The sequence below is a fragment of the Elaeis guineensis genome, chromosome 3 (assembly GCF_000442705.2).
Source record: "Elaeis guineensis isolate ETL-2024a chromosome 3, EG11, whole genome shotgun sequence".
Taxonomy (NCBI): domain Eukaryota; kingdom Viridiplantae; phylum Streptophyta; class Magnoliopsida; order Arecales; family Arecaceae; genus Elaeis; species Elaeis guineensis.
Window position 1 is genome coordinate 108,509,556 of NC_025995.2, and position 21,131 is coordinate 108,530,686.

The window sequence follows — 21,131 nt, forward strand, 5'->3', positions numbered from 1 at the left end:
AGCAATATTTATTTTTTATGCGAGCTCTTTCTTTAAAATTCTCGCTCCAACATTACTTAATGTTGCATTAATAGAATAAAGCTCTTTTTCAGCATATCATCTAGCAGTATTCTTATTATTAAGAAGAAATAATTATTATTCATATAATTTTATTAAGTAACATAGTCATTGATGTTCATATAAGTTCATATGAAGTGATATGTGATACTAATGTGACCAAATAAAAAGTCATACAAGATTATAGAATAACATATCAAGAGATAGAAAGTTATATTTCTTAATCTGTATGTCATAGGATGCAAAAAAATGTCTTCTATATTATTTCTTGATGGCTTATATAACATCTCGATAGTTTTTATGACATTCTGTTTGTTTTTTATAATTTTTTATGATAATATTATTATTTTCTATTGTATTAACAGAAAAAAAGCTTCATTTCAGTACTACGTTAAGAAGAAGAAGCCATAGCTATTATTCATATAGTTTTATTAAGTAATAGGAGGTCATTTATATTCATATAGATTTATATGAAGTGAGTTATATTTTTAAAACACTCATTTGATAAAATAGTAAGTCATACAAGACTATATGATGTCATATCAAGAGATAGGTAGTCATATTTTTTAATCTAGATGTCGTAGGATAAAAAAAGAAGGTTTTTATATAACTTCTTAATAGCTTATATGGTTTTTCGATAGTTTTTATGATATCATGTTTGTTTTTTATGATTTTTCATGATAGTATTATTATTTTCTATTGCAATAACAGAAAAAAAAAAGTTTCATTTCAGCAATACTGTTAAGAAAAAGCGATATCTATTATTCATGCAGTTTTATTAGATAATAGGGAGTCATTTATATTAATACAAGTTCATATAAAGTGATTTGTGTCTTTAAAGACAAAATAGAAAGTCATGCAAGACTATATGATATCATATCAAAAGATAAAAAGTCATATTTCTTGATCTAAATGTCATAAGATACAAAACAAAAGTTTCTATATTACTTCTTGATGGCTTATTTGATTTTATTATAATTCTTAGGATAAAAAATAAATAATCCCTTGTATTTTATAATGACTTACAGATATCTTTCTATATTTTCAATTTCAATAATGTCAATCCTGTATTTTACAGAATTTTACAATTTGATCTTCTGACGAGAGAAATTGGGTTTTTGCTCGTCGGTCTTGCGTGGCAAGGAATTAGCCATTTGGATCCTATTTGTCAATTTGATGGCCAGTTGTATGCTGACATGGATCATTTAATTAGACAGACCTCTCTGCATGTGATGTATATCTTTCTCTGCCCCTTTGGTCGAACCATCCCTCATTTTTTCTTCGAACATTGCTCCGTCACTTTCAAGGGTCGCTTTCTCTCTTATTCTTTTGGAAATAGTCGATGTTTTTTCTTGAGATTTTCATCGTGAGTTATTTTGGACGATCGACAAGAGAGACTCCTTCATTAGTGAGTTGTTTTCGTTTGTTTTATTATTTTTCTCAAAGTTAGAGTTTATAATTAGGTTTTGTAATTTTAGTTTTATAGTTTTCTATGTGTGTTTTTATTTTTCATGCATATTGTGTCTCTTTTGCATGTTTTTAAATGAGATTTAACCTAGTTTTTTAACATGAATATTGTACATGCCCATGTTAGTGGGGGACATACTCATTGTGGACTCAAGGAATCTTTGTTCACCTCAGAAAGCACCAAAGAGATAGTGCATTATCTATTGTTTATCCCATTTTTTATTGCTGTGGTTAGGCGTGATTGCAATTAATCTGCAGTGATTCTAGGAATTTTCTTTTGCCATGGGAAGCACTAAAGAATAATAAAATCCTCATATATAAAATGGATAGGTTATTAAACAATAGGTTGTTTGAATGTATGAATGACACTATGATAATTGGTTTGTACAAATTATTCTTTATAAATAATTTTTTTTTTGTTTGTAGTGTAGAAATGTCAGATTCAAATGTAAAAGGGATTGAATGTTCAAGTGATGATGATGCTGACAATGAATAAGATTCAAGTGGGGATGAACAAGAAGATAGTGTTGATGAAAAGGAAGATTGGGGAAAAAAGATGAGATTTTGAGTGATATGGAGGTTTAAAAACTTTCAGATCTGTGGACGTTCAAGAAGTCTTCACTATGGCCCCAAGTTGGCAATGGCATCTTTTCGGGGTCACACTACCGTCAGTTACTTCCTAAGAACTCATTTTTGATTTTTAGAGAGGTAGACAGAGCGTGGGATAAAGAGAGAGAGATAGCGCACAGTTGGGAGCATCCGAAGAAGATAGAGCGTGGTATAGAGGGAGAGATAGTGCTCGACTGTCATATAAAATATCTTTCATTGGTTTTGGCAGGAAAAATGGTGCCAAAATGGTGTCAAGTCCACATTATCCCTTTTTAAGTTGTCTACATAAGCTTTTATTGGATAATTCTTTGCCACAGGATCGTCGGCGAACAGAAATTCAATTTCTCTCATCGAAAGATGACATTGCAAAATTTTGTAAAATGCAGGATTGACATTGCTGAAATTAGAAATATAAAAGGGATCTGCAATTAATTATAAAATGTAGGGGTTATTTACTTTTTACCTTAGTTCTTATAATATTTTGTTTATTTTTTATGATTTTTTATAATAGATTATTACTTTCTATTGCACTAACAGAAAAAAGCTTCATTTCAGCAATACCGTTAAGAAGAAGCCATATTTATTATTCATATAGTTTTATTAAGTAATGAAGAGTCATTTATATTAATTTATATTAATATAAATTAATATAAAATAATTTATGCTTTTAAAATATTTATTCGACAAAATAGAAAGTTATACGAGGCTATATGATATTATATCAAGAGATAGAAGGTCATATTTCTTGATCCAAATGTCATAAGATGTAAAAAGAAAATTTTTATATTATTTTTTGATGATTTATATGATTTCTTCATAGTTCTTATGATATCTTATTTATTTTTTATGATTTTTTGTGATCATATTATTACTTCGTGTTGCACTAATAGAAAAAAAATTTATTTTAGTAATATTGTTAAGAAAAAAAATATATTTATTATTTATGTAGTTTTATTAAGTAATGGAGAGTCATTTATATTCATACAAGTTTATATGAAGTGATTTATGCCTCTAAAATATTTATTTGATAAAATAAGTAGTTATACAAAACTATATGACATCATCGAAGAGATAAAAGGTCATATTTTTTGATCCAAATGTCATATGAAGAAAAAAAAATTATATTATTTTTTGATGATTTATATGATTTTTTGATAATTTTTATGATATTCTGTCTTTTTTATGATTTTTTGTGGCAGTATTATTACTTTCTTTTGCATTAACAGAAAAAAAAGCTTCATTTTAATAAATTATTAAGAAGAAGTCATATTTATTACTCATACAATTTTATTAAATAATGAAGAGTCATTTATATTAATATAAATTATAAAATATTTATTTGATAAAATAGAAAGTCATACAAACTATATGATGTATCAAATGATAGGAGGTTATATTTTTTAATTTGAATGTCGTAGGATGCAAGAAGAAGACTTATAAATTACTTCTTAATGTCTTATATGACTTTTTGATAGTTATTATGATATTCTATTTATTTTTTATGATTTTTTACGATAGTATTATTATTTTTTATTATATTAATAAAAAAAATTTATTTCAATCTACCAACGTATTAATTCTATTTAACTGTTAAAAAAATTGTTGTAATAAAGGATTTACAAAAAAAAGATCTATAGAGGAAAAATAAATTTAATGGGTATGACATTGTCTTGAAGCAGTGGAACATATAAAATGTTAGTATAATCTCAAACGTACTGGTTCGTTACAGAAAAATTTTGAGATAAAAATAGAATAAAATAAGAAAGAAGAAAAAGAAAATAATGTTTAAAATGATCATACATAAGGAAAATAGAGCATCTGAAGGTGTTTTGAAAGAAAAAAATATTTTTAAAATTGAGTCCCATTGTATTAAATTTCTACAGCATTGGTAAATAGTGCAGCTTTCGTTATTAATTATGGTGTCAGGTGATGGCTAGGAGGGGTATTTTTTTTTATGCTACGTGGATCAATCAGCAGTCGCGGTGTGCTCTATGTCATTTTTGCTGCATGTCGTGCACGAAGAATTATTTTTAAGAACGATTTAGTTGGGAGTAATCTGGTATAGAAAAAAAAAAAAAAATGATGAAAAAGTTAGTAGGCTTCATACTTATTATTTAAAAAGAGAAGATAAAATAAATATTATGAGAGGATTAGTATTTAATACATTTCGGAGTGACGGTAATTCATATTTGATAAAAATATTTTTAATAAAGCTGTATGTGTAATTATTAAATTTGTTCTAATGTTTTTTCAAATTTATTCAATAAAAAAATTTTATAAAAAAATAAAGATGAAGATGGTATTATATAAAAGGTCATATGATTATAGTCATTATATAAAAATTAATTAAAATTGATATTGTTATCTTAATATTAAAAAATTATTTTAGATTTGTAAATTTGATTATATTTTTATGTAGGTTTACTATCAATCAATTGTAATATTTTTTTTTCAGTATTATTTGTTGGAGTAATTTTTTCATCGATCAAATATAGTAAAAATTATTTTTTTTATAATTATTTTTTTATATAAATAATTTTGAGGAATTATCAGATGATTTTGTAATCCAATATACCTCAATCAAACGATGATATGTTTATATACCAGATTATATGATATGTTTACAAAATCAAACGATGATATGTTTACAAAATCATCTAATAAAAATCATCTTTCTTTTTTATCATCAGATGATTTTGTAATCCAATATACCTCATCTAAATAATTTTTTATATAGATTTATTTTCAATCAAATATAATATTTTTTAATATTATTTTTAAAATTAAATTTTTTATCAATAAAATAAAAAAATATTTTTTTATAATTATTTTTTTAAATTAATAATTTTTAAAAATTATCAGATTATTCTGTAATTCGATATATTTCACTCAAACGGATCCTGGGGTAGAATGCATGTTTTTTCTAGCTGGGTTGCTGGAACCGCTTGAGCTGGACTAATTCATTGGCAATCGTGTCCTAATAAATTGATGGGACTCGGAGTGGTTGCAGTTGTTCTGCTCCCCGCTACTTTCCCAGGATTTGATGTCCGCTTGCAGGATGGCCCGCCATATGATGCTTCGTCCGCAAGTTAGCGGGAACCTGCGAATTAAGTAACGTCTAAAATGCATGCAGGGTAGTGGGTTTCCTCGCATATTCCCTGGGCGAAGACGCACGCCGTTCCCCTACGTCATTGGAAGTGGAGATGTCTCCACGTCAGACCTTCAGCTCCCCCACAGCTTCAGCTGTTTATTCCTTGCCTCTCAAGTCGATCGCCTGTCTTCTTTTTGAGGAGACCTGAGTCAGCGGTCTTCCTTTGTATGTTTTCTCGTGTACGAGGGCATCATTTCCTTTCGTTTTGCAAATTTCTTTCGGAAAGCAACCCTACTTAGGATTCCAACCTTTCACTTTTTTTTATTCTTCTTTTCTCTCTCTATTTTTTGGTACCTTTCTCATGGAATCGCTAGTCCGCTTTTTTCGTCACTCTTGCCCTGTAACCAGGGCACGTGCAACGCTCGTGCAAAATACTAGTCGCCAATAAATAAATAAATAAATAAATAAATATATATATATATATATATATATATATATATATATATATATATATATATCCAATCCAACCATCTCCTCTCCAACTGGCTGCAACACACTCTTGACAACTCCCTCGCTCACCGTCTTGCTACTCTCCCTCTTGTCCTGTGTTCACTCTGTAAGAAGAGATGGCCAACTACACCAAAATAACAAGAGATATGGCAGGGAAGCGAGCACGCTTATTTACTTATTTATTTATTTATTTATTTTTGTCTATAAGGAAGAGAAATCAGTGGGGGAAGTTGGGGAGCTGGGGGATACCGGCTGTATCTTCCACCGTTGGCTGGCGCCCGCTTCGAGATCTGTGCGGGCGCTAACGAGGGAATTCCATCCATGTTAGGGCCGTTTACCACCATGGGGAGAGGAAGACTTGGACTTAAGAGGATAGGTTTTATGTCAAAGAATCTAGGATCCCGTGAGAGAATTTGAAAGAAATTTTAAAGAATTAGTAGCAGGGAAGCGTGGGTGGAGCAGAGCATTGGATTAATAATCGTTCACCCCCTTTCTTTTGCCGGTGGAGGTTGAGAGGTGGGCAGCATACGGCCGTGACTCCAACATTAATTTGCTTTCCCACAATGGCGGGGGAAGGACTTCTTGCTGGTAGAATATTGGTGAGGAGCTGAAACAAGTTACCAATCCGATACCCAAACTGACGTGGCAACCACGAATTGGCTACAAGGGAATGTATAGGTCAGAGTTTTACCAATGGGTACTTGGGTAAATGGATTGGGCCACTTTGATTTTACCCATGGAGGCATCGTTCTGGATCGCCGAGGTGGCGTAGCTGGGGGGAAGGGGGGGCGGTTAAAAGGTGGCATCACCGGGGACCCGTGGTGGAATGAGGTGAGATTCACCAGAAAGCTACTCATTACCGTGGACGGTTCCAAAATTAAAGCCAAGAACGGCACGGTGCGACTCTCCGACCTCGCGTCGTCTGCGGGGTCCATCGAGACCTTCCCCCGATCGGCCGCCCCGACCGACGGAACCGGCAGGGAGGAGATGCTCGAGTTTGAACCGGCACCCCCCGTTGCGGCCGCAGACGCCATCGGAGGGTGTTCGGTTTCCCGAGCGTCATCCGACGCCACCCCCGCCGGCGAGGCCGCCGATGTCCCTTCGGCCGCTTCTTCTACCGGCCTCTCCTCTGGATGCGCTGCCGGAGCCGCGAGCGCTATCACTGGCTCCGATTGGTCGGTCGTCGACGCTTCGACGGTCGGCGCCGCTGGAGTGGGCTTCTTCGTTGGACGCGAAGGTCCTGCCCCCGACGCCGGCCTCTTCCTCACTGCGTACTGCCGAATCTCGACGTCGGTCGGCCGCATCCTCGGAGGTGTCCCTGCGGTACCGACAGAAATATTAATCTGAGAACAGGAATAAGGACCGAATAAAAAGAGGACCGGGGGATCGGGCGATACCTAGTCGGGGGACCAAGCTCAGGCCGGCGTCATAGAGAGCTTGTTCGGTGACAAGCTCCCTCTGCTTCGGAACCGACATGTCTTTGAGCCGGTGGAAGTCCTCCCGGTCGTCCGCCTCCACCCGACTGTTGTCGTTTGCTTCGGTTCGGGGCACGCCCCAGTGGGAAGGGAAGCCCCAGGGAGAAGAAGATGAGACGAAAAAAAATTGGTTCTTCCACCCGTGGATGGATGATGGAAGACCAGTGATGAAGGAAAGACCCTTCCGGGGGTTGAAGAGCCACCACCCTCGGGCCTTAGGGTGGGGTCGGAGCACAAAAAATGTCCGGAAGAGCGAGATGCGAGGGTTGGTCGGCAGAAGCTGACACAACAGCGCGAAGCTGATTATCAGTCGGACGGAGTTCGGCGCCAGTTGCGCCGGACAGAGTCCGTAATAATCTAGCAGATTCCGGACGAACTCCGGAATCGGAAGCCGAAGACCCGCGCGGAGATCTTCGACGTACAGCGCCAGTTGGCCCGACGGAGGGTTGTTAACCCGACCGCCGGCCCCTGGGGCGGAAAATTGAAACTGCTCCGGGATGCAATATTGATCCCGAAGCCGATCAACATTCGGCCCCGAAAGCGAGGAAACCTCAACTACCGGAGCCGATCGAGGGTCATCGGTCGGATTTCCCGACCGAGCCCCCCGAGACGGATTTTCGGCCATCGCACCAGAACCGAAGGGAAAGCAAAGAAGAAGAGGAAGAAGAAGAAGAAGAGGAAGAAGAAGGAAGAAGAGAAGATTACGAACCGAAAATGGACCCTTTGGGGAGCGGGAGGGGAGACGACTGCCGGCGACGACGGAGAAATCGCCCGGACAGAGTCTCTGCAGCAAAAACGTCAAGAATGGGGCTTTGAGTGCGGATGGTCCTATATATATAGGGCCGTCCGACGACCGAGATGCCCCCCGCGCCGACCAAGGTCTCACGGATGTGCGACACGTGGCGGCCTCCGGGCCCTCCCTTTGGCCCGATGATTCGGCGCGCCCATCCCGAGATGGCCGCACCGCCTTCATTTAATGCGAGGAGCGCCGGCCCAACCACCTCCGACACGTGGCGAAAGGGGCCACGGTTCCGAATTAAAGCGTCCGCGATGATTTGCGTTCCTGATGGGACGCCTGACAGCGCCCCGCACTCCCAGAATCGGCGCTGGACGACGGTTTGCGTTCTCCAGAAAGCGCCGGACATCCGATCGTCTGACACCAAATCGTCCGGCACCCGACCTCCTGACGCTGACGTGACGCCTGACACCGACTGGACGCCTGACACCGACTGGACGTCTGACACCGACTGGACGCCTGATGCCAGCGGATCGCAGGGCATTCATAGGGCGCCTGACATTGCATCAACCCGCGGTACGGTCGGAATTGGGCACACGGTGATTCCACTCCTTATCGTCCAGCGTCGCTGTCCAAGCAATGGCATCGACCAGCTCACCGTCCGACTCAGGAGTGGAGGGGGGCAACTGTTGGGGAATACCGACCGACCCACCCTCGGGCCAACTTATGACCGACCGACCAACTAACGGACCGTCCGACTGACGACTGGCGGAGGGACCGGCCGACCGACCGACTGCCGGAGGAACCGACCGACCGACCGATCGATTAACGGCCCTCTTCCGTTCGTGGGTATATCGGTCGGGTTTCCACTCTCCGGGCCGACTCTCGCAACATGCCCGACTGACCGTCAATGGGGCCCGAATCTCCATCCGACGCCACACAGATAGCCACCGACCTAGGGTCGGTCGACTCCTCCGATCGTCGTGTAGCCGCCGGAGCCTGTCAGTCCTGACAGCAATATGCGGCACTGCCACCCAAGGGCATTATCCCGCCTAGGGCATTGTCAACCCTAGTGATTTGACAGCCCCGCGGCGATATGACGCTTTCACGGCGACTCTGACAGTCTACAGTGAGTTGACAATTCCTCAATTGTCCGCGCCATTAATGACGGCGCCATGCCGCGCCTTACTATAAATATCGGGGAAGGCAACAGTGCAGGGGGAGGGAAAAACCACAGGCTTGCTCCCTCTCTCTCTTTCTCTCTCTCGTTTGAGCTCTCTGTCTTCATTTCACTGTTGCCCAGTCACCTCTCTGACTTGACCGTCGGAGGGTCCCCGTCGGAGCCGCCTCCGGTCAGTGTGGACTTTCTTTTTTGCAGGCGCTCGTTCCCGACGATCAGACAACGAGAGGATTGGCCGCAACAGATTTTCGCAACAATTACTAAAAAAATAAAAGAAAAAACAAATATGAGTTGCATCTGCCTCAATCCGTATTAATTAGTTGGCTCTGGCCCGAACAGGTCCGAATCTGAATATTCCTTGCTTTTAAAATTTAACCCTAGGCCACTCTGCCTAAAACTGGCCCATGAGCACTAGGCCCAAGTCTGACCTGATTGCAGTTAGTTTCTGGGTGGGGCTCGGATCAGGTTAAATTGTTTTCCTAGAAAACAAAGATCAAACCCAGGCCTGACTGAGAGGATTCAGTCATCTCGGGTTTGACTATTTTGGGCTTAAAGGCCTTGAACTTTAGGTAGAATGCAAATTTTTTTTAGTTGGGTTGCCCGAACCGCTTGAGCTGGGCTAGTCCATTGACAATGGTTATCACAAGAACATGATGTGATCTTGAGTGGTTGTAGTAGTAGTTCTGCTCCCCGGTACCTTCCCAGGATTTGATGTCAGCTTGCAGGTTGGCCTGCCATTTAATGCTTCGTCCGCAAGTTAGCAGGAACCTACGAATTAAGTTATGTCAAAAGTTTGCAGGGTGGTGGGTTTCCTCGCATATTCCTTAAGCTAAGACACGCGACGTTCCCCTACATCATTGGAAGTGGAGATGTCTCCACGTCAGACCTTCACCTCCCGGACACCTTCAGCAGTGTCTTCCTTGCCTCTCAAGTCGATCGGCCGTCTTCTTTTTGAGGAGACCTGAGTCAGCGGTCTTCCTTTATATATTTTCTCGTGTACGAGGGCATCCTTTCATTTTGCAAATTTCCTTCGGAAAGCAACCCTATTTAACCTTTCCTTTTCTTTTTTTTTTTTATTCTTCCTTTCTCCTTTTTTTAGTACCTTTCCGATGGCACCGGTAGTCCGCTCTTTTCGTCACTCTTTCACTGAAACCAGGGCATATGCAACGCTAATGCAAAATTCTAGTCGCCAATGTATATGTATGTCCGACCATCTCCCCTCCAACTGGCAGCAACACAGAGGGCGGAGTCTTGACTACTCTACTCCCTTCACTCACGGCCTTGCTACTCTCCCTCTCGTCCTGTGTTCACTCTGTAACAAAAGAGGGCCAATCGCACCAAAATAACAAGAGATATGGCCAAAGCTGAAGCCAAGAACGTGACTGCCCTCTCCTCTTCCTTCAATGACCACATCCGCCCCATCCTCGACGCCGTCGACCGCCTTCGCCAGCTCAAGGTGATGCAGGAGGGCATCGAGCTCCCTACCATCGTCGTCGTCGGCGACCAATCCAGCGGAAAATCCAGCGTCCTCGAGTCCCTCGCCGGCATCAGCCTTCCCCGTGGCCAGGGCATCTGCACCCGCGTCCCTCTCATCATGCGCCTCCAAGACGATCCTTACCTTTCCCAGCCTCAACTGCAGCTCGAATACAAAGACAAGACCATCCCCACGTCGGAGGACGGCATCGCCGATGCCATCGCTTCTGCCACCGACGATATTGCCGGCAGTGGCAAAGGCATCTCCAACACGCCGCTCACTCTTGTCGTCAGGAAGAGTGGCGTGCCCGACCTCACCATGGTGGACTTGCCCGGAATCACCCGTGTCCCTGTCCATGGGCAGCCCGAGAACATCTACGAGCAGATATCGAACATAATCATGGAGTACATCACTCCGAAAGAGAGCATCATCCTCAACGTTTTGTCGGCCACCGTCGACTTCCCGACCTGCGAGTCGATCCGGATGTCGCAGCAAGTCGACCGGACCGGCGAGCGGACCCTGGCCGTCGTCACCAAAGCCGACAAGGCCCCCGAGGGGTTGCTGGAGAAGGTGACCGCCGACGATGTCAACATAGGCCTCGGGTACGTGTGCGTCCGCAACCGCATCGGTGACGAGTCCTACGAGCAGGCCCGCGCCGAGGAGAGGAAGCTGTTCGAGACGCACCCTCTTCTTTCGAGGATCGACAAGTCCATCGTGGGGATCCCTGTTCTTGCTCAGAGGCTGATGCAGATCCAGGCAGCCAGCATTGCAAAGAGCCTGCCCGACATAGTGAAGAAGATCAACGAGAAGCTCAGCCAGAACATCTCGGAGCTCGATGAAATGCCCGAGAATCTCGGCAGCATGGGGGATGCCGTGAGGGTTTTCCTCCACATGCTAAGCATGTCGAAGGAGTCCCTGAGGAGATTGCTCATCAGAGGGGAGTTTGATGAGTTCCCTGATGATGCCAGCATGCATGCCACTGCTCGGATGGCTGACATGCTCGACCAATTCTCCGGCGGGCTGCCCTCCGATTGCCCGAGCGCTGATGAAAGGTTCCTGATGGAAGAGATTGTTGTTCTGGAGGAGGCTAAGGGGATCAATGGACTCCCCAATTTCCTACCTCGAAACGCTTTCCTCATCCTCCTCAGGAGGAAGGTGAAGGATATGTCTCACGGTCCCGGTGAGTTTGTTCAGAAGGTTTGGGCCTACGTTGAGGAAGTTGTGATCAGGGTGCTGCTTCACCACTCCGAGAATTATCCCCAGATCCAACCTTTGATTCGAAGGGCATCACAGAATCTGATAGGGAATATGAGAAACCACTCTCTCAATTTTATAAGAGAGACCATCGAGATGGAAATGGCAGCTGACTACACTACTAATCCAGACTACCTGAAAAAATGGGGTGAGCTGATGGGCGGTCACGATGCCTTTACAAAAAATTACTTTGGGCAAAGCAGCCTTGTATTGCCAGGTTTTGGGGAAGTAGATGTTGGGCATCTGAGACAGTACGCGGCCATGGCAGAGCAGGCGTTCGACATGAGAATGAGGATCATGGCGTATTGGAAGATCGTGGTGCTTCGGCTTGTGGAAACCGTGGGGCTGCACATCATATGCAGCGTAAATCGCTTGGTGGAGAGGGAAATGGAAAAGGAACTTGTAGGTGATCTGGTAGGGCCGCGAATGGCCGGCTTGGAGAGGATGCTTGATGAATCTCCAGCAACTGCAGCGAAGCGTGAACGACTCCGGAAGAGTATTGAGCTGCTCAAGGAATCCAAGGAGGTCGTCGCTGTGATCATGGATCGTGTGGTGACTACCATTAAGTAAGGTTCTTTTTATCTTTTTTCCTCCGACGGTTGGTACTTACTTGGTAGGGGTGTTTGATATTCGGAGTCGCTCTCTCGTGTGTTTCCCCTGCTTGGGTCTTTAATTATTGCTATGTATCTGTCAGTAATGGTTTGATAAGTAAAATAAACTTTAGCTAACCCATCACTGTTGAATGAGCGTTTCTTTAAACTTTCCAGCTTGATAAAAAAATTATGATGTCACGTGGTAAACATATGTCTGGTGACCAGGCCCTACTTGTTGGGAATTTAGAAGCTGCAGGTGTTTCCGTTCCTTGAACGAGGATGGGCTTAGAAAGCCATGCTAATATGAATGATGGTTGTGAGTCGGCAAAAAGCGCGTATGCATGTGGTCTCTCACAAACCAATTCTTCGTTTCAAAGATGCTTCTCTGAAAGCTTTATCAGTGCTTCCAGCGCGTTCGCCCATAAGCTGATGAATGGAATCAAAAGATAGCTAGCTGAAGATACATATCATGCATCATGCTAGATCTGAGCCCATGAAAAAGGCAAGGCCGCCACTCCTGATTCTCGGGCCTGCGGTTGTCATGAAGTTGCCACGATCCAGGTTAATTGGGAAAAACAGTTGCCACGATCCAGGTTCATTGGGAAAAACAATTAGATAGATTAGGTCTGATGGACCAACCAAATCCTGGAGCATATGTATGGTGGATAGCAGACACCCTTTATTGATCTTGAATTGTTTAAATACAAGAGAGTAATATGGCGAGTTGCTATTGGACTAGTCGCTGGATCTGGTCTATCTAATAGTTAGATGTTAATATGAGGCAACCTCGGAGTCGCTGTAGTGCTGCCACCCCACTTCTCTTTGTTCTTTCCATTTTTTTTTCCCTACTTTCTACGGAGGTACTTTTGGTACCTCGGATTTGTATTTAGGATGTAGATATGAGGCTGATATGAAATATTTCAAGCTATACTCATGTTGCTATGAGGTGTTTTGCACTATACTCATGCTGATACGAGGTATTCACTCATTACGTGATCTTCTGAGACTTCAATGGCTTTCTAACTGCATATCAATCATCCGCATCATGTAGAAAAAGATAAAAATAATAAATACCTTCACGTGGGAAACATATGAAGGCTAAAATTCTTTAATACTCGGACGAGCTATGTAATTAATAAGTGAGATCCTCATGTACCATGAGGTGATATTACTCATTCAATTTAAGAAGGTTAAAAAATTAAATATGATCTTTGAAAATATTCAATGAGGACAAAATGAATATTCAAATCTCTCATTCAGTATGTAATGACCTTCTCACTCTACGGGAGCAAATGGGGGCTGTAATATTATAATGGCACGATTAATGGCTCGAGATCTTCGGAGTTATCCGTTTTCTTAATCATTTTCTATAAATAACTAAAGCTTCGAGGATTTAAGTGATCTCTTTCAGAGAATCAATCGCTGTTTTCATTATTTTTTGATTTTTGATTTGAATAACGGAGGATTTTTGTCAGAGCAAAAATTTTTTGTTCGAATTTATTTTACAGATCACTCCAATATCACTGTGCAAAATTCAATCGTCCATCTTTCGATCTCAGCAAAAATAAACAGCAATACTACTCAATAATTACTTTAGATAAAATGGATATTAGGGTACCTATCCATCGTGTACGAGGATACTAAACCAGGATCGTGCTCATCCCAAGTTCGCACCAGGATATGTGGTAGTAGAAAAATCTTCGGAAAGAGACAGCGAGGGAGGATCCAGCCAATGGCTTGGATGGGGTTTTATCCATTAATTATCTATCTATTTTTTTATTATTAACTTTCTATTTTGGTGCTTGTTGGGGGATACCCACCGACCGACCGACTGTCGGAGGGCCCAACCGGCTAGCGGTCCGACCGACCGATCGTCGGTCGGGGCGACCGATTGACGGATGCCTTCAGCGGCTAACTGCCGGCCGTTCAACGGCCTATCGCCGACTGGGGGTATGTCGGGCGTATCTGTCCTGACCGACTGAACCCAGAGGTCTGATGGCCGACTCATATGAAGCTCGCCGACCAATGGAGGGGCCCGACACCATTCAGCTGGCTACCGACTCTGGGTCGGTCGGCTCCTCCAACTACCGTACAGCCGCCAGACGTTGTCAACTCTGACACGGACATGCGGCGCAGTTACCTAGGGGCATTGTCCCGCCGAGAGCGGGGTCAACCCTGGTGATTGGACGGCCACACGGCGACATGACGTTTTCACGACGACTCTGACAGTCCACAGTGAGTTGACAGGTCCTCACTTGTCCGCGCCATTAATGACGGCGCCATACTGTGCTCCACTATATAAATCGGGGAAGGCAACAGTGCAAAGGATCGATCCGCTCCGTCTCTCCCAAAAACGCAGGCTCGCTCCTCTCTCTCTCTCTCTCTCTCTCAGAGCTCTCTGTCTACATTTCACTGTTGCCCAGTCACCTCTCTGACTTGACCGTCGGAGGGTCCCCGACCGGAGCTGCCTCCGGTCAGTGCGGACTTAATTTTGCAGGTGCACGCTTCCCGGCGATCGGACGACGAGGCGATTGGCCGCAACAGATTGGCGCGCCAGGTAGGGGACAGCATGACTAAGACAAGAGCTCAACGATCGAGAGTCACTGGGTTGGCCAGGCGCTCTTCCCGTCGGGAAGAGGCCTCCCCGCCCCCACCGGCGGCGGAGCCTAGCTCTCCGCGCCCTGCAGTGACCATGGAGGCCCAGATTGCGGCCATCGTACGGCAGATGACCGTACTGACCGATGCAGTCAAAAGCCTCCAGCAGCAACCGGCGGCCCGACCTATGCCTTCCAGGAGCAGCCGCCGACGGTCGCGCCGATCCCTGTCGCCTCCATGTGAGCGCTCCCAACAGCGCTCCCACGGAGAGGAGGAGGGACGACTACGGCGCGACGACCAACGGTCCCAGCGGCCCTCTCCCTCCCCGTTGGAATGGGCAAGGAAGGAGAAGCGGCCGCGCACACCGTCGGCCTCCCTTTCAGAATCTTCCGGAGGCTCCACCCCTGGGGTCTCCCAGCATCGACGAGCGGACGACTACGAGCGACGGTTCGAGAAAATCGACCGTCGACTCGCCCAACTGCAGACGGACGGCCAGAAGTCTTCGAACGACGTCGACTTCCAGACCGCCCAACCTCTCTCCCGACTGGTCCTCGACGAACCGATTTTCAGTCGGTTCAAGATGCCGCACGTGGAGCCATACGACGGCTCCACGGACCCAGTCGACCACCTCGAGAGCTATAAAGCTCTCATGACGATTCAGGGGGCAACCGATGCTCTTTTCTGCATCGGCTTCCCTGCCACGCTCCGCAAGGCTGCCAGGGCCTGGTGCTTCGGTCTCCGATCGGGAAGTATCCATTCCTTCGGGCAGCTCGAGCACTCGTTCGTGGCCCATTTCAGCACCAGCCGAAAGCCGCCGCGAACGTCGGACAGCCTTTTCTCCCTCAAGCAGGGGGAAAACGAGACGCTCCGACACTTCGTGGCGTGATTCAACGCGGCCACGCTCGAGGTCCGGGACCTCAACGAAGACATGGCTGTCTCAGCCATGAAGCGAGGCTTGAGGGCATCCCGATTCACTTATTCTCTGGACAAGACCCTCCCCTGAACATATGCCGAGCTACTGGAGCGCGCATACAAGTATATGCGCGCGGACGAAGGAGCGTCCGACCGACGCTTGGCCGAGCCCAGAGGCCCGAAGGAGAAGCGGAGAATAGGTCGGGAGCCCGCCAAACCAAGCAGGCCCCCGATCGATAGTCGGCTTTCTCCACCCCGACAGATCCAAAAATCGCCCCGACGACAGACTCCGAGGCCGGTGCGTCCCAGGTATGACTCTTACACTCCTCTCTCCGCTCCCCGTGCGCAGATTCTGATGGAGATCGAGGGAGAGGAATACCTACGACGGCCTTCGCCTCTGAAGGCAAAAGGCCTCGACCGTTGGAAGTACTGCCGGTTCCATCGGAGCCACGGCCACGACACCGAGCGGTGTGTCCAGTTGAAGGATGAGATTGAAAATCTCATCCGCCGGGGGTACCTCGGCAAATTTCGGAAGGGTCCGCCGACTCAACCGGTTGCCGATCGACGCCCACAGCCGACTGAAGAGGCGCCGACCAACCAGCCGACGGTCGGAGTCATCAACATGATCTCCAAGCGGCTGGGACCGGGGACGTCTGCAGGAGGGGAGCCGACGAAAAGGCCACGCCCGGACGATGTAATCACCTTCACAGAAGACGACGTTCGGGGCATCCAGACTCCCCACGACGACGCTGTTGTTGTGTCGGCGACAATAGCCAATTATGATGTAAAACGAATTTTTGTTGATAATGGAAGTTCGACAAATGTTTTGTTTTACTCGACCTTCTCCCGAATGCGACTGTCAACTGACCGACTCAGGAGGGTCCCTGCGCCCCTGATCGGCTTTGCCGGAGACACCGTCACGACAGAGGGAGAAATTACCCTGCCCGTGACGGTCGGCACCGAACCACGGCAAAGCACGGTCTCCCTCACTTTCGCGGTCGTCCAAGTTCCTTCGGCCTACAACGCCATACTCGGACGACCCGGACTAAACGCCCTCAAGGCGATCGTCTCGACGTACCATCTCCTTGTTCGGTTTCCGACCAAAAATGGAGTCGGAGAGATGCGCGGAGACCAACAGCTCGCCCGACGATGCTTCCAAATCTCCGCTCAAAGCAACGAGACGAAGGATCCTCTGACAATCGACAAGCTGGACCAAAGGGAGGAGGAGGAACGAGGTTCGCCCGCGGAGCAGCTCGAGGCGATCCCGATAGGAGAAAATCCCGACAGAAAAGTTTGGGTCGGGTCTCAATTGCCCGACGCCGAACGACGCCGACTGGCGGAGCTGCTGACGGCCAATGCCGACATATTTGCTTGGTCGGCAGCAGATATGTCGGACATCCCTCCAGAAACAATAACTCACCGACTCAACCTCGACCCAACGATGAAGCCGGTGAGACAGAAGAAAAGGTCCTTCGCCCCAGAGAGGCAGAGGGCCATCGACGAAGAAGTGGACAAGCTGCTCGAAGCAGGCTTCATTCGGGAATCCACGTATCCCGATTGGCTCGCCAATGTTGTCATGGTCAAAAAAGCCAACGGGAAGTGGAGGATCTGCATCGACTATACCGACCTCAACAGAGCCTGCCCGAAGGACAGCTTCCCACTTCCGAAGATCGACCAGCTGGTGGATGCGACGTCCGGATTTCGACTGCTCAGCTTCATGGACGCCTTCGTCGGGTACAACCAGATCCGGATGGCGCCTGAGGACGAGGAGCACACCGCGTTCGTGACTCCCAAGGGTCTCTACTGTTATCGGGTGATGCCCTTCGGACTGAAGAACGCCGGCGCCACCTACCAGCGACTCGTCAATAAGGTCTTCAAAGACCAGATCGGGCGTAACATGGAGGTGTACGTGGACGACATGCTGGTAAAGAGCACGCAGATCCCGGACCATGTTCAGGATCTCGAGGAGACCTTCTGCACCCTTCGACGACACCGAATGAAGCTCAACCCGACCAAGTGTGCTTTCGGGGTGACCTCAGGAAAGTTCCTCGGATTCCTCGTTTCTCAGAGAGGGATCGAAGCCAACCCTGAGAAAATAAAGGCAATCCTCGACATGCGTCATCCGAACACCAAGAAGGAGGTCCAACAGCGGAACGGAAGAATCGTCGCTCTTAGCCGATTCATTTCCCGGTCGGCTGAAAGGTGCCTCCCGTTCTTCAAGATCTTGCGTCAAGCGAACGGTTTCTCTTGGTCGGACGAGTGCGAACAGGCCTTCGAAGACCTGAAAAGGTACTTGGCTTCCCCACCACTGCTCGTAAAGCCACAGGTCGGGGAGACCTTGTATCTCTACTTGGCCACATCTTCCGAGGCGGTCAGTTCGGTGCTTGTTCGGGAAAACGAGTGCCAAACTCATCAGCCCATCTACTACGCCAGCAAAGTGCTCCACGGCGCCGAAGCCAGATATTCGGAGACGGAAAAGATGATTTTCGCCCTGACCGTCTCCGCGCAACGGCTTCAACCATACTTCCAGGCCCACTCCATCGTGGTACTCACCAACCAGCCCCTGAGGGCCATACTGCGCCGACCCGATACATCCGGACGACTCGCTAAGTGGACGATGAAGCTTAGCGAGTTCGACATTCAGTACCGACCAAGGCCTGCCCTGAAGGCCCAGGTCTTGGCCGACTTCATCGTCGAATGCCCGACGACCGACCAAAGGTCGGGAGCTGAAGACCCGGGACGAGATGCGGTCTGTGAGCCAGACCCGATCTCCACCTGGGTACTCCACATCGACGGAGCCTCCAACGCTCAGGGAAGCGGGGCCGGGCTCCTGCTCACGAACTCGGATGGGGTGGTCACCGAATATGCCCTCCGGTTCGACTTCAAGGCCTCCAACAATCAAGCCGAATACGAGGCACTCCTCGCTGGTTTGAGGATGGCGAGGGAGCTGGGCATCGACAGCCTCCGGGCATTCTCCGACTCTCAGCTGATCGTGGGGCAGGTCAAGGGCGACTTCGAGGCGCGAGATTCGACCATGATCAAGTACCTCCAGAAAGTGAAGGACCTCATGGCCCGCCTCGAGTATTTTGAGATCTCCCACATTCCCAGGTCGGAGAACGCCCGTGCCGATGCTCTCTCCAGATTGGCAACGTCGGCCTACGACTCTTTGGGTCGGACGTTCGTCGAAAACCTCCAGCAGCCGAGCATCGATCGGGTCGAAGAAGTGCAGCAGCTAACGTCCGAACCAAGTTGGATGGACCCGATCGTCCGGTACCTGGCCGACGGGATCAGTCCCGAAGATCCCGCGGAGGCCAAACGACTCCGTTGGTCGGCTTTGCAATATGTGATCATGGACGGCCGACTCTACAAAAGGTCGTTTTCCCTCCCTTTGCTCAGGTGCTTGGGGCCGACCGACGCCGACTACGCTCTCCGGGAGGTTCACGAAGGAATTTGCGGGAACCACTTGGGGGGCAAGTCCCTAGCCTTCAAGGTCCTGCGACAAGGCTACTACTGGCCGACCATGAAGAAGGATGCGGCCGAGTTGGTCCGGAGGTGCGAGCCATGCCAAAAGTATGCCAATATTCAGCACCAACGGCCAGCCAAATCCTCCCATGGTCGCTCCGTGGCCCTTCGCCAGTGGGGAGTCGACATTCTCGGTCCATTCCCACCAGTGTCGGGCCAAAGGAAGTTCATCGTTGTCGCCATCGACTACTTCACGAAGTGGGTCGAGGCCGACCCTTGGCGCAGATCACTGAGCGGAAGATGGAGGACTTCATCCAAAAGTCCATCATCTTCAGGTTCGGATTGCCGCACACCATCATCACCGACAACGGACGGCAATTCGACAACCAAGACTTCAAAGACTTCTGCGCCAAGTTCCACATCCGGCATCGATTGACTTCAGTCGGGCACCCACAGTCCAACGGTGAGGTTGAGGTGACCAACCGACCTTGCTCCATGGACTCAAGACCCGACTCAATGAAGCCAAAGGTCTCTGGGTCGACGAGCTGGGCTCCGTTCTGTGGGCTTACCGAACGACCCCCCGCATCCCGACCGGGGAGTCGCCGTTCAGTTGGCCTACGGGACAGAAGCTATGATCCCGCTCGAGATTGGCCTGCCATCTTCAAGGGTCGAGCAGTACCAAGAGCCAGACAACTCTGAGAGTCGGAGGGCCGACCTGGACCTCCTCCCCGAACTACGAGATGAGGCTCAAATCCGAATGGCTTCATACCGACAGAGGGTCGCCCGGTACTACAATGCCAAGGTCCGACCGAAGCTTTTCAGGCCTGGCGACCTAGTCTTGAGGAAGGCAGAAGTGTCGAAGCCCTTGGACCAAGGGAAGCTGGCTCCCAACTGGGAAGGACCCTACAAGGTTGCGGACACCTTCGGGCGAGAGCCTATCGACTGGAGACCCTTGAGGGGAAGCCCATTCCCCGGACTTGGAACGCGACAACTTGAAGCTGTATTACCAGTGAATTTTGTAATTCAATGGTCGGAATATAAGTTCAGTTTGAAATCTCGGAGTCTTAAAATCTTCGACTAGTGATCGGCGCTCAGCCCAACGTATCGACGTGGACCGAGCACCGACGACACATCGGACCCTTACGAGGACCGATGCATCTACAATGACGGGAGTTAACACTCCTTCGACATGCGTCGGACCCTCACAAAGAACGACGGACTCTTGTAAACAGGAGTCACACTCCTTGGACTTTCGGCAACACATCCGCCCCTGACAAAGGCCGATGCATCTGTTGCGACGGGAGTTCATACTCCTTCTACGATCGAATTTTCGGGCAGATCCATCGGCCGACAGGCCGATCGGGCCCCGACCAAAGAAAGGCTAAAAGCCCACGCGACTGTCGTCGCGACTTCCGATCAGGCTACGGCCGGTCGAGGGATATTCGGCTTACCACCGTCTATCACACGACGCGACCTTAGTCGCATCCACGACTTGCCGACCGACCTACGACCGGCTGAACGACATTCGGCTTGCTACCGTCTGTCGGAAGACACAGAACCCGACGCAAGAGTATGAGGACCCGACTTACTATCGTTCCTCCGACACTGCCCGGACGACGACCGACTAAACGCATCTACGGAAGCCCGACTACCGAGCCTTTACCAGGTTCGGTCGGCCCCGCTCGACAGATGCACCCGACTGACGACTTCGACTAT

The 21,131-nt window shown here is 47.2% G+C and overlaps 1 protein-coding gene across 1 annotated transcript; it reads left to right on the forward strand.

Annotated features, from left to right (window-relative positions):
* Positions 1-9,692: 9,692 nt before the first annotated feature.
* On the forward strand, positions 9,693-12,633 carry LOC105037551 (dynamin-related protein 4C). Its single transcript, XM_010913199.3, has one exon. The coding sequence runs from the start codon at positions 10,480-10,482 to the stop codon at positions 12,421-12,423; it is 1,944 nt and encodes a 647-aa protein (XP_010911501.3). The 5' UTR covers positions 9,693-10,479; the 3' UTR covers positions 12,424-12,633.
* The last annotated feature ends 8,498 nt before the right edge of the window (positions 12,634-21,131 follow it).

Coding starts and splice junctions, on each gene's coding strand:
- LOC105037551 (XM_010913199.3), top strand. CDS start 10,480: ATGGCCAAAGCTGAAGCCAAGAACGTGACTGCCCTCTCCTCTTCCTTC.